Below are 17,999 nucleotides of genomic sequence, written 5' to 3'. Positions count from 1 at the left end.
GCTGCAGTAGTTGCTGTAGCCTATGAATATACAAGATACTGACAAGGAATATGTATAATGAAAGTAAATAACTGGCTGATGTATTTTGTTTGCATGTTTACCAATAAAAAATGGCATATTGTTTACTATGGCAAAAAAGGATTAAATGACATGAAATATTTAATTGCTCAAGAATCTGCAAAGTAAACATGGGGCACAAAACATTGCAAGAAAATGAAGAGGTAAAAGGAAACTACCATAATAAACATTTATTTTGTAATTGACATCCAATACATTACGATGTATGGCATTACAACATTTTTAATACCTAAATATTTTCTGAAATATGTATGAAAATTGATACAATTTTATAAACAAGTATTACCTTCACTGGTAAATAAGTGCTCCTTTAATGTATAATTCTTTACATTCTTAATCTGTAAATGTATGAAAATCATTAAGCTTATGAAGACCATGTTAAAAGTACAAAAAAAAATTAATAAATAAAAATGAGATCCAATGCCATGTCTAGGCTTTGCCCTAATCAAAATTAAAAAAAGAAACAAAATGCTCTTTCAGGATCTTCTTGCTTAGTGTACCATCATTAAAGGAATAATTGCTTTGAATGCAACTGCCCTGTAATTGCAAGGTGTCAGTTGTTCAATCAGTGTTATGGAACATCTAATCTGGAATGCTATTTTCTCTCTCGTTCACTCTTCGCTCTCTCATAATCCTCATGAAGCTGTGAGAAAAGAATATATATTGATGTCCGGTGACATCATGAATAACTCATCATAAAGAAATAAACAAACAAAAAAAAAAATTATATATTCCTTGTACATCACTCTCACAACTCCAGTGATAAACCCCCGCCATCTTCAACAGCAACATGAACACATATGCTCTACTGTATAAAACAAAATCTCTATAGAAAATCAATCCATAGGATTCTTAAAATGTATTCCTCTTGCTACAAATAACTTTTTTTTTTTTTTTTTTTTATGACAGAGTTCTGCCTGAAGGAACAAAATCCATTCATTTATCTTTTCCTTGTTATCCCTATCTGTATGTACCTTATCATAATGCTTTACAGTACACACATTTCCTTAAGCTCTTTCATGGAATTTCTGATTTTATATACTTAGTTGAAAAAAATAAAATTTCTCGTCCATAACAAATAGGCTTACTCTTGAGCACTTTTTCACTCTTCGTAAGTTGAAGAAATAAAGTAAAAATAAAATGAATAATGATAATAATAATGACATTAATACTAAGAAATATAATTTAAACCAACAGACGTGCTAGGTCAGATAGAGACGATGGTAGTCGTTAGCCCCAAAGGCAGCATTGCATTTAGGGCACTTCCTCTGCCTCGTCTCGTACCTCGTTCGCAAACAATCGAAGCAGAACACATGGAAACACTTAACAAGGACAGCATCTTTTCTTTTCACCTGCAAAAAATAAATAATGATGGTTATTCAGGTAACAATCTGGATGATATGAACATCGCATCATGAAAAAAAAATTGGCTTGAGGAGCAGTTGACGTGAACATGAGGTTATGGGAAAATCTGGCTGTGGGCCTGGGTGGCACGAATTTGCCGTCATGAGTATTTAAGCTGAAGGCCGGTTTGATGGTAAAGACTCCATGAGTGCACAAAGCATTTAGAAAATGGCTTTTGCATTATTTCTATTGATAAACAAGTGTAGAATATACAATCCATGAGCAATGACTGGGAAGATGCTATTTCCATGCTCAGGATCCTATTCCTGTCTACCATGACCAGCAGCGCAGGTCATAATTGCAGAAAATTAAAAATACAAAAAACTTAAAAATGACACAAATAACAATGTTATTGTTATTCTACTTGCCCTGAATTATGGACTACCTAGAGAAATGATATGGAGTCTGTGCAAGGAAAAGTCTATTACAATCTGGATAAAGCAAATCAAATGACAAATAGGAACATTGGAAAATGGCAAAAAAGCTAAAAACGCTTAAGCAGGAAACAAGAAAATAACAGCAAAGGAGTGGCATAGAGTCTTATCACCGCACACAAGTGTTTGATTGCACCCAGCCTACAAGCCCAGCACACCCGTAAGAGTGGCTGATCAAGTAAGCTAATGCCCACATTTTGGGCCATGTGATGGCAGTGAAGCATCCAGATCCAATGGATTAAGTAAAAAAAATAATAATGATAATAAATAACACTAAAAATTTTGAAAACATACAAAATAGGGGTGACATTACAGCCTTGTCATGTAATATACTTTGTCTAACAATATTAGGAAACAGTAATCAACCCCGCTACCCTACTCTACACCAATACAAAATAATAATGAACTGTCATAGGGTAAATGCCATGCCAATTCCCTCACCTTGCAAGACGGACACGTGAGTGTGTCTTTGTATTCTCTAATCTCCTCCATGAGTACCTCATCCGCCCTATCCGCCATCTCGAACTTCTTGGCTCTCTCCACCTTCCGCCGAAGACTTGCTATTTCCTCCTGCAATAACAAAGAATTTAAGAATTCCTATAATAAAAAGAGAGAATCCCCTTTAAAAGGGGCTAAGAAGAGTAAAGACAAGGTTGCTTCAGAAGACATAACGATAACTGACAATTTGTAATCCGAAACCAAGTCTCGCACGCACCTGGACCCTGCGGTACTTGAAGGCCTCTTGTTCCAGGGCCATCGTCTTCTCTGCTACTACTTGTTGTGCTTCCTTCATCTGTGCATGATATTTCTCTGATGGGGGAAAACAACATTTTAAAAGTTAGTATCCTAATTAGGAAAATGATCACATACTTCTCTTCCACCTCTCCTGTCCCCCCCCCCTTCCCTTCCCCCCAAAAATGATATTATTCCACCTACTTTACATAAATGTAAAATTAATTTACCTAAATGTAACTTCAAATCAGCTGCAGACTGAGCTGATTCTATGGCTTTCCTCTTATGCATTTCGAGAGCTTGTTGTCGTAGACTTAATTCTTTCTCTACTGTGGCCAGGGTGTTTTGGAGAAGACGTTCCTTCTCCTCTAATTTGCGGACCACTTGGTTTTGGGCTTCCACTTGTGTTGTTAAGGTGTTTGTCTGCAATAAAAGTGCTATCATTTAGAGATGGTTAAATGACATTTATTTCTTTATCATTAATGAATTGCATGTAGGCTATTCATATGTTATCTTTATTTATTCTAAAAAATACTTATGAAAATAAAAAAATAAGAATTAATTATAATGTTAATAATAATTGTAACTATAATGGTAATTGGTGCCATGAATACCATGTAACACTGTAAAACAACTTTAACCAATGATTACTTATTTGCAAAAAAAAATAAAATAAATTCTCTCAACTTACATTTCTAATTTAAACAAAATGCTGTACTAAACAACAATACCAATTATTAGATTTTGTGCTTGGTAATTACAATTTTCTTAATGGTGGAAAACAAAAACAGAATACTTTAATCTTGTGTTCTATGAAGATACTGTAAAGATGCAAATTTTCTGTACACATGCAAAAGGTAACTTTTGACACCTTTTTTTTCTAGTTTTGTGTTCATTTATACATGAAATATGCTTTCTATTGAAACTCCCTGGTAATATGCTGTAGCTTTTAGGTCTATATGTGCACTGAGTACAAAGCCCTAATGTTAATAAATAAAAGTACAAATAATAACATTTCAGTTTGGATTCGCTCTAACTGTCTGTACCATCCGCCGTCAGCAAATTTCAGTAAAATAAGCGAAATATTTATTATTTTACGTTGTGATAGTACACAATGATACCCGCTCTAAAATAAATGAGGATTTTGTATTTGTGTGGAGTTAATACAGCTACTGCACCTTTTTCATGCATTTCCAGTAAAAAATGCAACCTGTAGATGTTACCATAAGCCGTAGGTACCATAAATACATAAAATACCAACCCTACCCCGGCATTCAATTATTTTGTTCAATTATTTGCAAAGATTATACAAATGAAATGGCTGAATAACAACATTATACAAGTTTACTATGACCAACAAACATTTTTTTATAAATATCAATAAAGAATAACTGATAAATTTTTAGTTTAGTTTAGTCCTATTAAATGAGGATGATTAAAAATGGTTTATCTGATGTGTGTGTGTATTTACATACATATCAACCTTCTTGAAAACCAAAACAAACCAGCCACCAGACCCCCTCAACCCCTTGGAGCGTGGGAAAATTCAACGGCTTCAGAAATTGTCAGCGTAAATTTATTTTACATATGCTTCTATAAATCTCAGATATGAACCATTATGTTGTATTCATGCTAGGTTCATATTCATATAACAATTTTGCCATCTACAGTTGTCCATTTCTTCACAATCACAAAAAAAAAAAAAAAAAAAAAAAAAAAAACGTAATTGACCCAAATATAGTTCACAATGGCAGAGTCCAAAAAAAAGTTGAGAGAAATTCAGAAATCATGACATGAGATGGCCTTTCCATAGAGTTATTCAAACTAAAGAATATTTTTTAGGTAGTATAGGGGAAAAAATACAACATGTGGAATGTACAGCAACATTAAAAAAAAAAAAAAAAAAAATTACTTTTTGGGTGTGCACCCCCCTATGGGAATGCCCCATTTAAATTATATATATGACAAAGCACAATTATATAATCTATAACATGCAAAAGAAATCAATTAGTTATCTAAAACTGTTATCTTTTTATGATCAAAAGGGTGGAGCAAGGTAGGTTTCATTCCGGACAATCTCCATAATTCCTAATGGTACCAAGAGCCTTTCAAACACCCATATATCCTTATTATGAGACACAGTAACAGGGAGAAGGTGAATAATATTTTGCATAAAACCTGCAAGTAACTGATTCAGTTTGTGAGTGTTTCTGTATATGTAAATACTACGACCATACTTTTCTATTTGTACTAGCATCTTTGTACAGCTGGACAAATACATTCACAGCCTGCCTAAGGATATCGAGCTGTGATTTGGTCTGCTAACAATAAACAATTCTTCTTCTTCTTTTAACGGTAGGTTCATGTCTGAGCCGCCGTGGTCACAGCATGATACTTAATTGTAGTTTTCATGTTGTGATGCTCTTGGAGTGAGTACATGGTAGGGTCCCCAGTTCCTTTCCACGGAGAGTGCCGGTGGTACCTTTTAGGTAATCATTCTCTCTATTTATCCGGGCTTGGGACCAGCACTGACTTGGGCTGGCTTTGGCCACCCAGTGGCTAGGCAGGCAATCGAGGTGAAGTTCCTTGCCCAAGGGAACAACCGCCGCCGGCCGAGTCGAACTCAAAAGCCTCGTCGGACCCCTCAAATTCGGCCAGCGGCCTTGGTCGCGCTCTAATTTCGGCATAAGCGTGGCTTGCATCATGCCCCATGATTTTTGTTGGTTTAGAGCTGGTGGTTTGATTGCTTCGGGTGTGTGTGTGGTGTGTGTGTGTGAGTGTGTGTGTTTTTTTTTTTTTTTTTTTTTTTTTTTTTTTTTCGAGTCACCATCTCTATTTACCCAGCATTGACTTGGGCTGGCTTGGCCACCCAGTGGCTAGGCAGAATCGAGGTGAAGTTCCTTGTCTAAGGGAAACAACGCGCCGGCCGGTGACTCGAACCCTCGAACTCAGATTGCCGTCGTGACAGTCTTGAGTCCGACGCTCTAACCATTCGGCCACCGCGTCCCCATATTTTTCATGTTGTGATGCTCTTGGAGTGAGTACGTGGTAGGGTCCCCTGTTCCTTTCCACGGAGAGTGCCGGTGGTACCTTTTAGGTAATCATTCTCTCTATTTATCCGGGCTTGGGACCAGCACTTGACTTGGGCTGGCTTTGGCCACCCAGTGGCTGGGTAGGCAATCAAGGTGAAGTTCCTTGCCCAAGGGAACAACGCGGCGGTCGGTGACTCGAACCCTCGAATTCAGATTGTCGTCGTGACAGTCTTGAGTCCGACACTCTAACCATTCGGCCACCGCGGCCTTAAATAAACAATTAATACATGTTTATTCATATTTGTTCTCCCTTGTTCAGTCATGAAGCATCTTATATAATCAAGTTCTTTGTAATTTATATGTCATTGGGTGCCATCACCTTATTTGAAGCATCTGATATTCTCCAGCCAAGATAAAAATGCAAGGGAAAATGTGATATGATACTTTTCTGTCAAGAATTATGTATACTTAAAAAATATAATGAATTGCAACGCACTGACATGTGATATTACTTTCTAGTATTATTTTTGCCCTTCATAACATTTAAGCATCAATAACAAATTAGGCTAAACAGGCCTGCAGATAACTAACAGCCATGATAGTAGCATACCTATCAACGGATGCTTTATGATTAGATGACAAATAATATGTTATTCAACCATTTTGTCACAGAACAAGGGAGAACAAATGAATATATAAGGAACATTTGTTTTCACTAATCAACTAGTATATGTTATGGAAAGGGAAAATGGGAATATAGGCAAAAGACAATTATATCATATATCTTTATATATATTTATATATATATATGTTTTTATATATATTTAACATATTTATTCTTACTATCATTACCATTATTTTAGATTTTATCTTATAGTGAGTGTAAACTGTAAGTATTACTGCAGGCATTAACATTCCAATCAAAATAAAGACATGGAATGCATGTCTTTTTTTCATATACTTTCATATGCACTTAATTTCAAATATTAAAATGTATGCAAGATTTGCTTACACTTTTTTTTTTTACACTGTTTATTTAAGAAGAGGGTATAAATTGTTATATCTAAAAGCATCAGTGTTACCATATAAAATCCAGGCTTAATAATTTACTCTGCCACCTGTACAAGCTAAGGTCATTTTACTATTAGTCCTTGTACCCCTACTCCTTACCTGTTCCTGCAGGACATTCCTCTCCTCATTTGCAAGCTGGTGGATCTGGTTGGACTTGATCCTCTCTGACATCAGCTTGAAGTTGGCATCATCCTTCTCCCGCAGCTGCTGGATCAGGCGGATGTTCTGTTCCTGCATGTCCTCAAAGGCCTGGCCTGTAACTTCCATCTCATTCAGCAGGGTCTCCTCTTCCTGTGGGCAGAGACAGAGAAAGATGTGGCGTTAACTTTCTGAGGAAGAGTGCGAAGAGGGAAAGAGGTAGGAAGGGTAGAAAAAGGCATCAATGAGAATGAATATCTTCAAAACACAAGTGATGTATTAACCCATACAATCCAGAAGACGTGACCACCATGTCATGGGAAAATTTGGTTGTGGGCTGGGGTGACAGGAATGACTCGCCACAAGTGCACAAAGCTCTTAGAGGGTGATTAGACTTATTTGCCATTGAGGTAGGGACTTTTGCATTATTTCTATTAATAAACATGTACTGCCCATGAGCCATGACTGGAAGAGTCTAGAGAGGACACTATATCCATGCTCAAGTTTCTATTTCTGGCCACCATGACCAGCAGTGTAGGTTGTATTACAGAAAACTGAATACTAAGATTTTTAAAATTTTAATAGACACAAATAACAAAATAGAGTCTGCGCAAGGAAAACAGTCTATTACCATCTGAATAAAGCAAATCAAGTTACAAATATGGACACTGAAGAAGGCAAAAAAGGCTAAAACCACTTATGCACATAGAGAGAAATAACACTCCAAAGAGAAAGCATAGATCTTGTCACCACCACACAAGAGCGCTCGTGTGCGCTGGGCCTACAAGCCGTGCACCCATCAGAATGGCCACTCAAGTAAGCCTAATGCTCGTATTTTGGGCCTTGTGATAACAGTGAAGCATCCAGATCCAGTAGGTTAATAGCACCATCTCTTGCACTGTGAAGCTATTCATTCTCATTCATACATTTTCTACAAAGGAAAAACCAACAGGCATGGCATGTACCTATATGCTATGCCCACTGTGGGTTTATTTTGTTAATTGTTTATACAAACAGATGGCTCCACTTGTACTAAGTCACCAATGAGCCAATTATGAGTATTACCTGTCTCACCTATTAATTGTTTTCCTTGATTTTTAAAAATATTTTATATCTTATATTGCGGTTACTAATGTCAAAAATATTATAGTAATTGAAGCGTCTGTAATAAAAATAACATCAATGATAGTTGTCACATTAATAAAAAAATGTTCAGCAAATTCAAGGAAAAGTGAAATCAGGTAAGGTAACAAGGTCTAATGACCTTGAGAGAGCTAGAGATGAGAGAGTAGTGCAGAGAGACATGAGAGAGAGAGAGGAGAGAGAGAGAGAGAGAAGAGAGAGAGGAAGAGAGAGAAGAGGAGAGAGAGAGAAGGAGAGGAGAGAGAGAGAAGAGAGAGAGGACGAGAGAGAGAAAAAGAGAGAACAGAGAGAGAGAGAGTAGAGAAGAGAGAGAGAGAGAGAGAGAGGAGAGGAGAGAGAGAAGAGAGAGGAGAGAGAGAGAGAGGAGAGGAGAGAGGAAAGAAGAGAGGAGAGAGAGAGAGAGAGAGAAGAGAGAGAGAGAGAGAGAAGAAAGAAGAGAGAGAGAGAGAGAGAGAGAGAAGAGAGAGAGAGAGAGAGAGAGAGAGAGAGAGAGGAGAGAGAGAGGAGAGAGAGAGAGAGAGGAGAGGGAGAGAGACGAGAGAGAAGGAGAAGAGAGAGAGAGAGAGAGAGAGAGAGAAGAGAGAGAAGGGAAGAGAGGAGAGACAGAGAGAGAGAGAGAGAGAGAGAGAGAGAGAGAGAGAGAGAGAGAGACGAGAGAGAGAAGAGAGACAGAGAGAGAAGAGAGAGACAGAGAGAGAAGAGAGAGACAGAGAGACAGAGAGAAGAGAGAGAGAGAGAGAGAGAGAGAGAGAGAGAGGGGAGGGGATGGTGGGAACTTAAGATCAAAGGCAAGGAGGTCCTAAAAAGAAAAAGAAAATAAGAAATAGGGATTGGGGGAAGCCAATATAACAACAACAACAACAACAACAACAACAACAACAACAACAACAACAACAACAACAACAACAACAAACAACAAATAAATATAAAAATAAATAAAAAATAAATTTCAAATAAATAACAATAACATTACTAAAAAAAAAAAAATCCTATAACCTAAAAGAGAAAGCCATTTTGCTTCACCTGCTTCTGGGCTGCCACTTGTCTCTGCAGCTGATGCACGGTTTCCTCCAGCTGCTTGATCTTGCGAATGGCTTCCTCGTCGGCCAGCTTCTTTCTCTCCTCACGTTTGCTCTCTTGAAGTTTCTTCACCTGGGGTATTTTATGGTTTGCAAGTTAATATAATAAATATAAGTTAAGAGCATGTAAATTACAGTACAATCAGAGTATAAATGTTCTCTTTTATTGTAATCAGCTACAGCAATACTGCATTACAACTTGAGAATTTATAAGGATTTCAAACCCAATTCTTTTCCCATTCCACTGTGTTCTCCAGTTCTCAAGTCTCACAAAAATTGTAAAATTATTTCATTTTTCTCTGGAAACCACATACGCCTTCAGTTCTTTCATTTTATTAAAGCTTCTTACAATATTTATGATCTCCTGTTATCCAAACCAAACTTCCTTTTCATTTTTCAATCTCCCTTTTCTGCATGTAAGAAAAATCTGCTCTAGTCTCCCTCGTAAGCCTCACCTGAGCCTTGAGTTCCTCCACTTCCTGGCGAGCCTTTTTCTCAGCTGCCATGAGCTGCACTTTGTCACGCTGCTCCTTACCAACCCCTTTGTACATGTCGAGCAGCAACTTCAGCTCCCGGTAATCATTCACAGCCTTCCTACAAGGGAACAAAGAAACAAGTTGAAGTCCATGTCCTCCAAGGAGGTAACAGTTTTCAACTCAATATTCTAGTAATTTAAGCCTTCTAATACAGTTAGCCTTGACAGCGTCATTAATGTAAAATGAAGTTTACTATTTTCTGATTGAATCACCCAACATACTCTGGGTGTATGTCGAAACTGTACACAAAAAATCATATCTTCAATTAGTTCCTTTAAAGTTTTAAAAAATGGTTGTTATTTAGTTTAACCACTTGTACTTTTTGTTTAGACTTAGTTAACTATATAATTTTTTTTCTGCTAAAAATAAGGTATTCAGCAGATACCTTCCCTGTTGATGAATGTTTGTGACTGAAAAATTTTAAGTCCGAGTGATTAACTTTAATCCACTGACTTCAAATGATTACTCAGGAAATCAATAAAAGTTTGCAGTTGCGATGTCTCTGTATCTTTCAAGGATAAAAAGAAATACCTGTCCATATAGTGATTGATGGTATTGTGAAATATTAGGCAGCCTTAGTATCTTTCTGGTGTAGAGTGAATCAAAACCATGCATAAGTTTATAGTTTTCTAAATCTTAACATCAACCTCTTCAGACTTATTCCCCACAATCATGGCTAATCACAGAATGTGCAAGCAATCTGATTCTCCACTATCATGGAAAGCCTATCAAAAACTGGGAGGAATTTTTTCCGTGACCTTTTCACTAATATCTCTGGTATTGTTTGGCAAGTTTCCTTCAGCCACATCAATGCTATCACCCACCTCACTCCCTTTGTTAGTCACCCTCAACCTGAACTAATCAGACACATGTTTCCTTCTTGTGAATGAAATGTAGTTAGTAATAATCTGGGTGCTGCATAGCATATTTCATGCAGCCAAACTGTAAACCTTTCCCTCACTTCTTATTTTGCTCTTATACTATTACATGTCACATTTTAAATTTTAATTTTTACATATCTACATCAATCTATCCTCATCCACACGTATATATAAGGGGTAATTTTTTTTACCTTTGCACATATTAGAAATATGATAATGAAATTCAAATTTTCTGATGTGTAAAGTTAAGCTCTACATATTTTGCCTTGATAAAACTATAAAATCACAAGAAATTTTTTGCTGTTGGTGGGACAAAATAGTTGGTGTTACAGTTCTCAGGAGGTTCTTTTTCTTTTAGAAGTAAAATTATTATATCATTGTTATATCTATGAAACAGAACAATTTTCACAATTCTAAACAAATGACAAATTTCTATGAAAGAGAAATTGTTTCAATGCATTCATCCCACATAATCATCATTATCATTACTATTCATTACAAACAAAGGCATAAACCACAAGATTTCTCATTTTATAACTTTTACGCTCATTCACAGTGGTGTGTCCATCGATATAATTGATCAGGGTACCAAGAAAATAAGGGAATGGATGTGTTTTGAGGAATATATAAGTTCATTTCCAAACACAAAAGTGTCAGGGCCAACATTAAGGGCACACATGTGATTAGTTCTGGGAGACAAGAGGTTACCAAGGGAATGGGGGAGTTCGAGTTGTTGGTTATTAAACTCATTATTATCATGATAATTCCAGCAATAAACCCTGCCTGGAAAAAAGTGTTATGAACTCTAAAGGCTCCAGCAGTGCATGGGTGGAAAATGAAAGACAAGAATACCAATGACAAGACAGACAGACCTATATAATGAATAGTTCAGAAAGTCATCAGTCTTACTTATGCTCTGATTTGAGGTTTCGGATAATCTCATTCTCTCTGGTGTCCTTGGCTGAGGCAGCCGCTCCACCCTGCTTGCTCTCCTTTCCATCCTTCCCCTCCTTCTTCACTTCCTTCTTTATTTTGTCATCCTTCTTGTCCCCTCCTTCTTCATTATCCTGTGAGAATGAGAATGCTTCCCTTTAGTTCAAGTTTAGTAAAATAACCCAGAACTCTTGTAAAAAAAAAAAAAAAAATTAATAATTTTATATAAACTAACATTTTACTTCTTAATACAACTTTTAGTAATAAAGAATTACAGAAAAATAGATTATACAGCATAGACATCTTGTACTAAACAATTGAATTTGAGCACACATACGTATGCCTTTCTGAGGCCACCTTTCTTCTCCTTTACTTTTTCAAGACAACAACCCCTATCATCAGTCCATAAACCAATCAAATAACTAACACCCTTACCTTAGCCTCTTCATCTCCTTCCTCCTTCTTGACGTCAATGCCGCCCTCAGCAGATTTATCCTCACCGGCAGGACCTCCTGCACCTGCTGGGACTGACGACTGCTGGTTGGAGGAAGTGGGAGGCCCAGAGGAATCACAAGACTCGCTACCTTCCTCCTTTACGACCTGTGGGACCAAGCTTTTTGTTAATATAACACTTCTAAAAGATTTTTCCTCAATCTAAGTAACTTGTACTAAACTACATTTCAACACTGGTGTCCCATTCTATTAATAGAAAATAACCTGGGAACAATCCTATAACAATTTCACACTAGCAATGGTTATGACCAAGTCCTGCATAAGTATTTCTCATGTTTCATCTATTACATGCATATTTTCCAATTATACTTCCACTTCAGTGAAGTAAAGGTAACCAACAGAGATATTTGGCACACAACATTGCTGAGTCTCCATTTTCACCATGAATAGTTGTGGCATGTAGTACTCAATAAAGACCAAAATTCTTCAGTCATCTGGGCTCTTCAGCCACATTTAATTACTAGGTCCTAAATATCTGATGAACTCAAAGGTACACACCAGAAATTAGGTCTCACAAATCAAACAAATACTAAAAAGTGAAGCACCAAAGTTGACAATTGATCCTTTACAAGTGGGGAAACACACACAAAAATAGCAAACAAAATATATATTCATCGTAATTTATACTGTAATAAACCAAGTATCTATAAGCATGTAAATAAAAATTCAGCCTAAAACCTGTTTAGTATTTTTCAGCATTATCATTTTCTAAGGTCTATAATTGCCATACTACATCTTCACTTTGTAAGCACCATATAGATAATGATTTTTCTGACAAAATATTCAACTCATATTCTTGATTTATATTGGTGTTCCCGATATGATATAGCAAGATAATTATTTTTTGGGGGGGTCTTATTTATTTCATTTTAGTGAATCAGGTGCCCTAGACTTGGTAAAGAAACATTTTTTCTCTTTCTTCCACCACTTTCCCTGATCCCTCACAAGATCTGGCCCCTTTGCACATCTATATTAGACTCAACCTCCCCTGCTCCCTCCTCCCCATTCCCTCAACCACTCCCATTCCCTCCTAACACATACCAAGCACACACACATACACTCAATCACACCATGACTCGCCTGTTATCAAAATACACCCCACCCCGCACACAAAAAAAAAAAGCATTCTTCTTATTAATCCTGCATTTCATGCCAACCACATATATAAAAAAACACGGGATGGGTCTCACTTTCTTTCAAACATCCACACAAACACACACAACACAAAAAGTCTCTTTCTGCCTACCTGCTCCTTCAGTCCATCCCCTCTGTCACTGCTCACACTGTCCTGCCGTTCACTCACACTCGCACTCCTCTGTCTGACTGCCAGCTTCTGATGAAGTTCCTCAACCTCTCGCTTTAGCTGTAAAAAAAGTGATTAATGACTTCTTTTTTATTTAAAAAAATGCTGATGGATCCATCATTCCAAATCCACATAAAAAAGAGAAGAAAACAAAAATTAAAAATTAAAAATTGGAAGGAGAATAAGGCATTTTTACCATTCTAGTACCATCTCCAACAACCAAAAATATGGCTAACAAGTTGGCTTTCAAGGAAAGTATAATTCAGCATTTAACAAGGCAAAATTTACTGGAGAGTGCATCAAAGGTCCTCTACTTTGATGACTTACTCTCTTCTATGAATCACATTCCTAACCTCTTCTTTTAACTCTTCATGAACATAGCAAATATAGTTTTGTTTTGCAAATTTTGTTTACATATTGATGGTTCCACAAGCACTCAGTCACAAGGAATTAATCAGTCAGCCTACATAACCTCCCCTAATATCTCCATTCCTTGAACTTTCTTTTACTTCTAATACAATTAATATCACTACTGTTATTATTATCATTGGGATTAATATATCATTATAAGGTGTTGTAATTAAATGGCAATAACAAACAATAAATTAAATATTTCTAACAATCCAGGAAACGGGTATAGGGGCAAGATTAGCTATGACAAGTAATTGACACCTACGTGATTAAGCTCATGTACAACACTGGACTAAGAATGTATTTTTGCTAACCCAGCATCAATAGATTAAGATCTTGTCACAAAATATATATTACAAAAGCTACTGTTTGCATCATGGCATCACCTCAGTGCTTACCTTACTAGTCTCTGAGGCAGATTCCTTGTATTTCCTCTTGTACCTGTGGATTTCCCCTTTGAGTTGTGTAATGTGGTTCTGGAGGGAGGTGATCAGGTGCCTCATTTCACGGTTGATGGGACCAGTCTGCTCATTAGCCGCCAGGTTCTGCTCAAACTCGATTCTTAACATTTCATACTCTTTCCGCACTTGCGCCTGCATGTCCTCCAGTTGTATCACCTCTGTACGCAACTTCTTCTGCGAGGTTAGTTCCTCACTCTGGAAAATTAGATAACTTTGGGTTAACGTTTACTGTCACTCTCTAACAACTAAAAACTGTTTAGATTTTTCTTTACTGCACAGCAAATTTCAACAAGTCAAAATTTTCCAACAATTTGGAACCACCTATCACATAATACTATGTAAAACCTATAAAACACAATCTTAATTGGTAATTTAACTCAGTGGAAAAAGCATACTTACTCCTTTACTTCTTCTATATTTCAAATTCATTCAATTTACTTAAACAAAATTAATCATAAGCAGGATATCAAACAATTCAAGAAACGAACCAGAGGCAACTTCCTTCTCCAAGACTTACTTCCATCTGCTCAATCTGCCTAAGATGAGCATTCTTGCTGTTCTGAAGCTGTGCCCGGGTCTCTTCCAGCTGGGTCTTCAGTTGCATTGACTCATTGTACAAAACAGAAAACTGTGACTGCAGACACTTGTACTCCGTGGTTTCCACAATAACACTCTCTGGCAGCTGTCGCAGCTGTGGGCAAAAAAGTCTGGGTTTAAATCTGAGCACAGAGTCTTAATTAACTTTTCCCATATTTTTCTCATGACAAAACTGTCCAGTATTCAATGACGATGATCACATTGCAACTGCAATACAAGGGAAAAAATGTGCAAGCATCTAACATCCATCTTCAGGCGTTCCACTTCCTTGAGGGCTTCCTTGTGCTCATTGGTCTTCTTTTCCAGCTCGTCAAGGCGTTTGGCGCTGAGTTCCCTGAGCTCCTCGACTTCACTAGCCAGCTCCTCCATCTGGGGCGGACAAATTAAACTGGACCTATAGCTGCTGGGCAAGGTCTAGATACACCAAACCAAGGGAAGAAAGAAAGGTGAAAAAAGAAAAAAAAAAGTAAATAACAAATAATTAGAATAAAATCCTTTCCTTAACCCCTTCAGTGTTCCCTTCTTCTCAATGTTGAATGCGCCTCGTAAATATTAAAATTTAAAGGCATGAAAAGAGGAGTTAAAGTTAATCGATAAGTTAATCACGACAAGATGGATGGAGATTAATAGCAGTGACGAAGACCTTCCAAGCTAAAGCTTGAAGAGTGACAGGGCAGAGAAGACTAAAGGGATATACCCTCTAAACAAAATGACCAGGGAAACTAAAAGCTACAAAGCTGAAAGGGTGAAAATAGAAAGGGCAACTTTAAAGCAAATACTAATTTACACAATTACCACGACTTTGTAATTGAGAGATAAACTGGATCATACTACTCACGCCCACTTAGAAAAAAAAAAAGAAAAAAACACTACATATATTTTTTTAAAATGAAGTTGGTGAGAGGATGGCAAAACTGCATTACTCTTAGTGACTGGAGCTGGGTTATGTGATCATGGACATCTTCACCACTGGAGCCTGCGCTAAACAGCTCTTGCATCCCTGGAGTCCTCATAAAACATAGGTCCTGCTTAGTACCTTAGTGGCATAAAAGGTCTTTGTTTATATTCTTCATCCTTGCCTGTACAGAAACTAACTTAGGATACAGTTTGGGAATCTTCACCATTAAAGAAAAGTAATATCTTTAGAACATAGGTATGGAACTAAGGATAACCGTACTTTTACATAAAGAAACAAGAGTGAAGTTAAAAGAAATATATATAAATGAATAAAACACTGAAAGGGCTAACACATATTCAATATATAAACTGAGGAAAAATAAATTTGAACTTAATCACAACTGAATAATAATTTGAAATTCAAGTAAAAATAAAAGCAAATATAAAATATTTTAAAACACTTCTAAAAATACAGAAAATTACATATAAGGAAATTTACTTATACTCAATATTCAAATCACAAAGATCTTGACATTATGTTAGTGCCAGAACACCCTAATATCTCCAAATATATATATATAAATACACCACAGGGAAAAGGTCTGCCTGCACTTACTTTCTTAGACGTTATGGCAGGTGTAATCTTCCCCGGTACCCCATTCCCTGTTCCCTTATTGCCCACTCCTCCACCTCCGTCATCTTGCATGGCCTTCAGCTTCTGACAGGTCTCCGCCAGGTGCGTCTCCACCTTCTCACAGCGAGAACGGGTCTTGTTGAGGTCGTATTCCATGTCCTCGATGCGGTTCTGCATTTCAGCCTTCTCTGTGTCCATAGCCTGGAGTTTCTCCTCCAGTTCTGCTACCTACAATTTTTTAAAAATAACTTGTAATTTTTTTTTGTATGAGGATAAATCTTTTCTAAAAAGGAAGCATAGAATGAAAGGGAAAAAAAAAATTATAATGTCTGACTCTTTAAGCCATTACTGACGGGTAGCATTCATAGAGGCCCGGGCCTCGCTGCCGGGGGCTTATATCGTCGCCCGAGCATGCGCGACCACTCATGCCAAATACCAGCATCCCATGCCGTTTCTTCGTAATACTACAAAAATATGTTATATTTTCAGTTTTCATTATATTTTACAGTCTCTACTTGCCAAACTTCCTGATAAATCGAGACTGAAGGGTATTTTTGTTGTTATATAGACTCCATAGTTGATCATTATTCGGTCTATAGTCCGAATAAAATAAGCAGTGTGCGGCATCATGGAGTTAAAATTGTCGGTTTGTTGCATTTTTTTTGTTTGTTGCATGGTAAAAATGAGAAAGTGTTAAAACCGACTTAATCACACTTTCACTGGCAGAAAAATAATCTTTTGCCGTGATTGTAACAAAAAAAAACTCATGGCATGTCCATGCATCCTCTATGGCATGTGCGTACGTGCCCCCGGCAGATGGTCCCGCCATGCCATGGCATGTACGTACATGCCACCCGTCGGCAATGGGTTAATTACCTGTTTTTTTTTCTTCAGGATACTACTCTAAAACATCAAATCCTAAAACAACTATATCTATTAGTAACTACTCTAGGATACATATATAATTTTTACTATGCATTATCCCTTAGTGTCCATTAGTAACATGTAAGGAATTCAAGAAGTGTAAGAGAAATATCAGATTCATAGTGACTTTAGCTAAAAATAAAAAGCTGACTCAAATAATCCCATAAAATTTAACATTAAATGAATGGCAAGTCTAGCACATTACTTGTTTAAGCAAGCACCAACAATATAATTTTAAAAAAAGGCCATGAGATGTAAACAAGACAGGAGTGGTCCTCACACTTTAAATGCCCTCTCTCTATCTCACAGAAGAAGAGAAAAAAAAAAAAAAAAAAAAAAAAAAAAAAAAACAAAGAAAGAAAAGAGATAACAAAGAAAGAATAAAAAAGAGAAAAGAAACAATACAAAATAAAAAGAAGAAAGTAAAGAAAAATAAAAAAAAGAAGAAGAAAAAGAAAGAGAAGACTAAACAAGGACAAATAAGAAAAAAAAGCAGAAGAAAAGGGAGGAAGAAGAAAAGGGAGAAGAAAAAAGAAGAAAAAAAAGAAGAAGAAAAGAAGAAAAGAAAAAAGAAGAAGAAAGAAGAAGAAGAAAGAAATAGAAAAAGAGAAAAGAAGAGGAAGAAAAAAGAAGAAAAAGAAGAAAAGAAAAGAAGAAGAAGAAGAAGAAAAGAAAAAGAAGAAGAAGAAAAGAAGAAGAAAAGAAAGAAAAGAAAGAAGAAAAGAAAGAAGAAGAGAAAGAGAAAGAAGAAGAAAAGAAGAAAAGAAGAAGAAGAAGAAGAAGAAAAAGAAAAGAAAA

General features: G+C 36.6%; 1 protein-coding gene across 2 annotated transcripts in view; it reads right to left on the bottom strand.

The window, feature by feature from the left end:
• Positions 1 to 240: 240 nt before the first annotated feature.
• Positions 241 to 17,999, bottom strand: part of LOC119579229 (E3 ubiquitin-protein ligase Bre1-like) — a 28,549-nt gene continuing 10,790 nt past the window's right edge. Inside the window, exons 6-19 of one of the 2 annotated variants that reach the window (XM_037926965.1) lie at positions 16,260 to 16,505; positions 14,990 to 15,160; positions 14,667 to 14,840; positions 14,087 to 14,344; positions 13,221 to 13,337; positions 11,897 to 12,061; positions 11,438 to 11,595; positions 9,567 to 9,705; positions 9,056 to 9,184; positions 6,851 to 7,042; positions 2,879 to 3,071; positions 2,632 to 2,726; positions 2,358 to 2,486; positions 241 to 1,430 (exon numbers count right to left, since the gene is read on the bottom strand). In XM_037926965.1, coding sequence (XP_037782893.1) covers positions 1,281 to 1,430; positions 2,358 to 2,486; positions 2,632 to 2,726; positions 2,879 to 3,071; positions 6,851 to 7,042; positions 9,056 to 9,184; positions 9,567 to 9,705; positions 11,438 to 11,595; positions 11,897 to 12,061; positions 13,221 to 13,337; positions 14,087 to 14,344; positions 14,667 to 14,840; positions 14,990 to 15,160; positions 16,260 to 16,505 — 2,316 coding nt within the window. In that variant the 3' untranslated portion in view covers positions 241 to 1,280. The remainder of the gene's footprint in view (positions 1,431 to 2,357; positions 2,487 to 2,631; positions 2,727 to 2,878; positions 3,072 to 6,850; positions 7,043 to 9,055; positions 9,185 to 9,566; positions 9,706 to 11,437; positions 11,596 to 11,896; positions 12,062 to 13,220; positions 13,338 to 14,086; positions 14,345 to 14,666; positions 14,841 to 14,989; positions 15,161 to 16,259; positions 16,506 to 17,999) is intronic. The other variant, XM_037926966.1, reaches the window with a different exon arrangement.

This window comes from Penaeus monodon, chromosome 12 (genome assembly GCF_015228065.2).
Source record: "Penaeus monodon isolate SGIC_2016 chromosome 12, NSTDA_Pmon_1, whole genome shotgun sequence".
NCBI lineage: Eukaryota > Metazoa > Arthropoda > Malacostraca > Decapoda > Penaeidae > Penaeus > Penaeus monodon.
This window is presented reverse-complemented; position numbering and strand designations above follow the sequence as displayed.